At 42.9% G+C, this 2,082-nt stretch overlaps 1 protein-coding gene across 1 annotated transcript; it reads right to left on the minus strand.

Moving 5' to 3' along the window:
- Positions 1-431: 431 nt before the first annotated feature.
- LOC109116550 lies at positions 432-1,603 on the minus strand. The gene is made up of 3 exons (XM_019202187.1): positions 1,329-1,603; positions 885-1,188; positions 432-818 (listed from the first exon to the last, which is right to left on the minus strand). The coding sequence occupies exons 1-3, from the start codon at positions 1,601-1,603 to the stop codon at positions 432-434; spliced, it is 966 nt and encodes a 321-aa protein (XP_019057732.1).
- Between the last annotated feature and the right edge of the window lie 479 nt (positions 1,604-2,082).

The raw sequence follows: 2,082 nt of genomic DNA on the forward strand, positions 1-2,082 counted from the left end.
TGATTCTTCTACGAACGTCTTCGAACCCTCCACGACGACTAATAAAGACGTTTTAGAGCCCAGAGAGCCATCACTTCATACGGGGAAACTGAATAAAGCTGATTGGAGTTTAGAGAACGCCCCGAAGGTGGAGATGAAGCCCTTACCCGAAGGGCTCAGGTATGTTTTCCTTGGACCTAACACGGTCCCACTGGTCCCACTAGTCCCACTGGTCCCACTGATCGAATTTCACGAATTCAACGCTTTGGGAGTGTAATGTACGATCATACAAATGGTTCGGAGGAGGAATCGGGGTTGAAAGTCGTTGAGCATTATTCGATCGAAAGCTATGAACACAAAACGAATCCCATAAGTGTTAGTAGTGTTTTAGGAACACTTTGGATCAAAGTAACTTTGTGTTCGGAATACAAGTTACATTTAACGCAGACTAATTATGCGAATAATTTCAAATTTGTTCTTTTCGACGAATCCGATTGTGAAAATGACGATGTTGAATTATGGGGTCTTTTACGAGCCTCGCCAGGTCCAGGGAAACGATTCTGTTTAGGTCTTCCGGTCCGCCGTTTTTCTTCTATTATAGGCGGCATCACTGAAAAATTTAAAATTTCGGGCGGGACAACCCAATCACAAATATCGGGCACCGGATAGACAGTCTCTTGGTAAGCCTTGACCCAAGTCTCTCGCCAGTAGTATTCAGAGCATAATTCGTGAATCTCAGTACCTTTTCCCACCTTATGTGCTGCTGCAATTGCATGGCTACATGGATACCTGTCCACATCAAACTTTCTGCAACTACAGGTTCTATCACTAAGATTTACCTAGTTTCTTCTACCTTTTTCATCCCTTGCCTCAAACATTCCACTCAGCCTGTTAAGTTCAATAACCTCATACGTGCAGGCCTTCTCAAACCGTTCATGCAGCACTTTGTACACATACGGAGTTAACTTTTGAGAATCATCAGCACCACATGCTTCCACCCTGTACCTACTGAACCATTCTGCCGTCTTCGAGACACAAATATCAAGCAGACTGAGTAGCGGATACCTTTTGGCCTTCTTCAAAACGGAGTTGATTGATTCGGCACCATTGGTGGTTAATAAGTTGTATCTCTCAGTCCGAAATTTACACCTCGCCCACTTCTCCGGAGCAAGTTCTTCTTTTTGCACGTACTCCGCCGCTTTGGGATACCTGAAAATCATGAGATATTCACATCAGTTTACTCAAGTCACACCGTTGAGAAAATCACACTGGTCCAATTGGTCCTAGTGGTCACACCGTTGAGAAAATCACACTGGTCCAATTGGTCCCACTACTCACTAAATTCATACATGTTCTTGAAATTAGAGTACAATTCTTTAAACTCCTTCTCCCTGTATTCCGATGCACATTTAAAAAACAATTTAGCCACGGTTTCACCTCTTGAACCCTTTCTTCCGGCTCCCCTATTAACATGTGATTTCAAGTTTTGCGATATGTGCCTTGCACAAAAACCATGATCAGCTTGTTTATATACTTGTCTCACAGCTTTCATTATACTTTTATGTCTATCGGATATCATAACCACATCAGGTCCATCCGGTATTACTTCGCTCAACCTATTCATAAACCACCTCCATGAAGCGTCTTTCTCTCTATCGATCACTGATAACTTCTATTTTTCTCTATATTTTGATAAGAGTTTGTCTAGGTTTTACGGGATAATCACATGCATTCATAGACATTCTAGGCGTGCTAGAACACAAAAACCCGGTTGTGCTTTAGTTTTGCAGATTACAGGTTTCGAAGATGATTGGACTCGAAAAGGAGTCATTTGGAGCGTTAAAGGTGAAGTCTGGATGAGGTACTCATGTTGAGACATCAATAACTTTCTCTACAGAAGTCCAAATCATGCGAGACTTGTACCATTGGAAAGAGCACTTCAAGAGATTCGCGTAAACACCAAAATCGCGTAAATCCGACATCGGAGCAGAAAGATATGAGCGAAATCGTGAAGACCAGAAAAATGCCAGTGCAGGGCCGGATCCGATTGGATCTAGTCCGAATCAAGACAGCTGAGCTCGAGCCCAGAAATCTGGATCCGGT

Source organism: Tarenaya hassleriana, unplaced genomic scaffold, assembly GCF_000463585.1.
Source record: "Tarenaya hassleriana unplaced genomic scaffold, ASM46358v1 Cleome173, whole genome shotgun sequence".
In the NCBI taxonomy this organism is placed as follows: Eukaryota; Viridiplantae; Streptophyta; class Magnoliopsida; order Brassicales; family Cleomaceae; genus Tarenaya; species Tarenaya hassleriana.

Bases quoted from the DNA above. Each gene is read 5' to 3' on its own strand.
- LOC109116550 (XM_019202187.1), bottom strand. From the start codon at position 1,603: ATGAATAGGTTGAGCGAAGTAATACCGGATGGACCTGATGTGGTTATG. The intron at 1,189-1,328 runs GTATGAATTTAG...CATGATTTTCAG, and splicing joins TACTCTAATTTCAAGAACAT to GTATCCCAAAGCGGCGGAGT. The intron at 819-884 runs GTTATTGAACTT...AGAAGAAACTAG, and splicing joins AGAAGGCCTGCACGTATGAG to GTAAATCTTAGTGATAGAAC.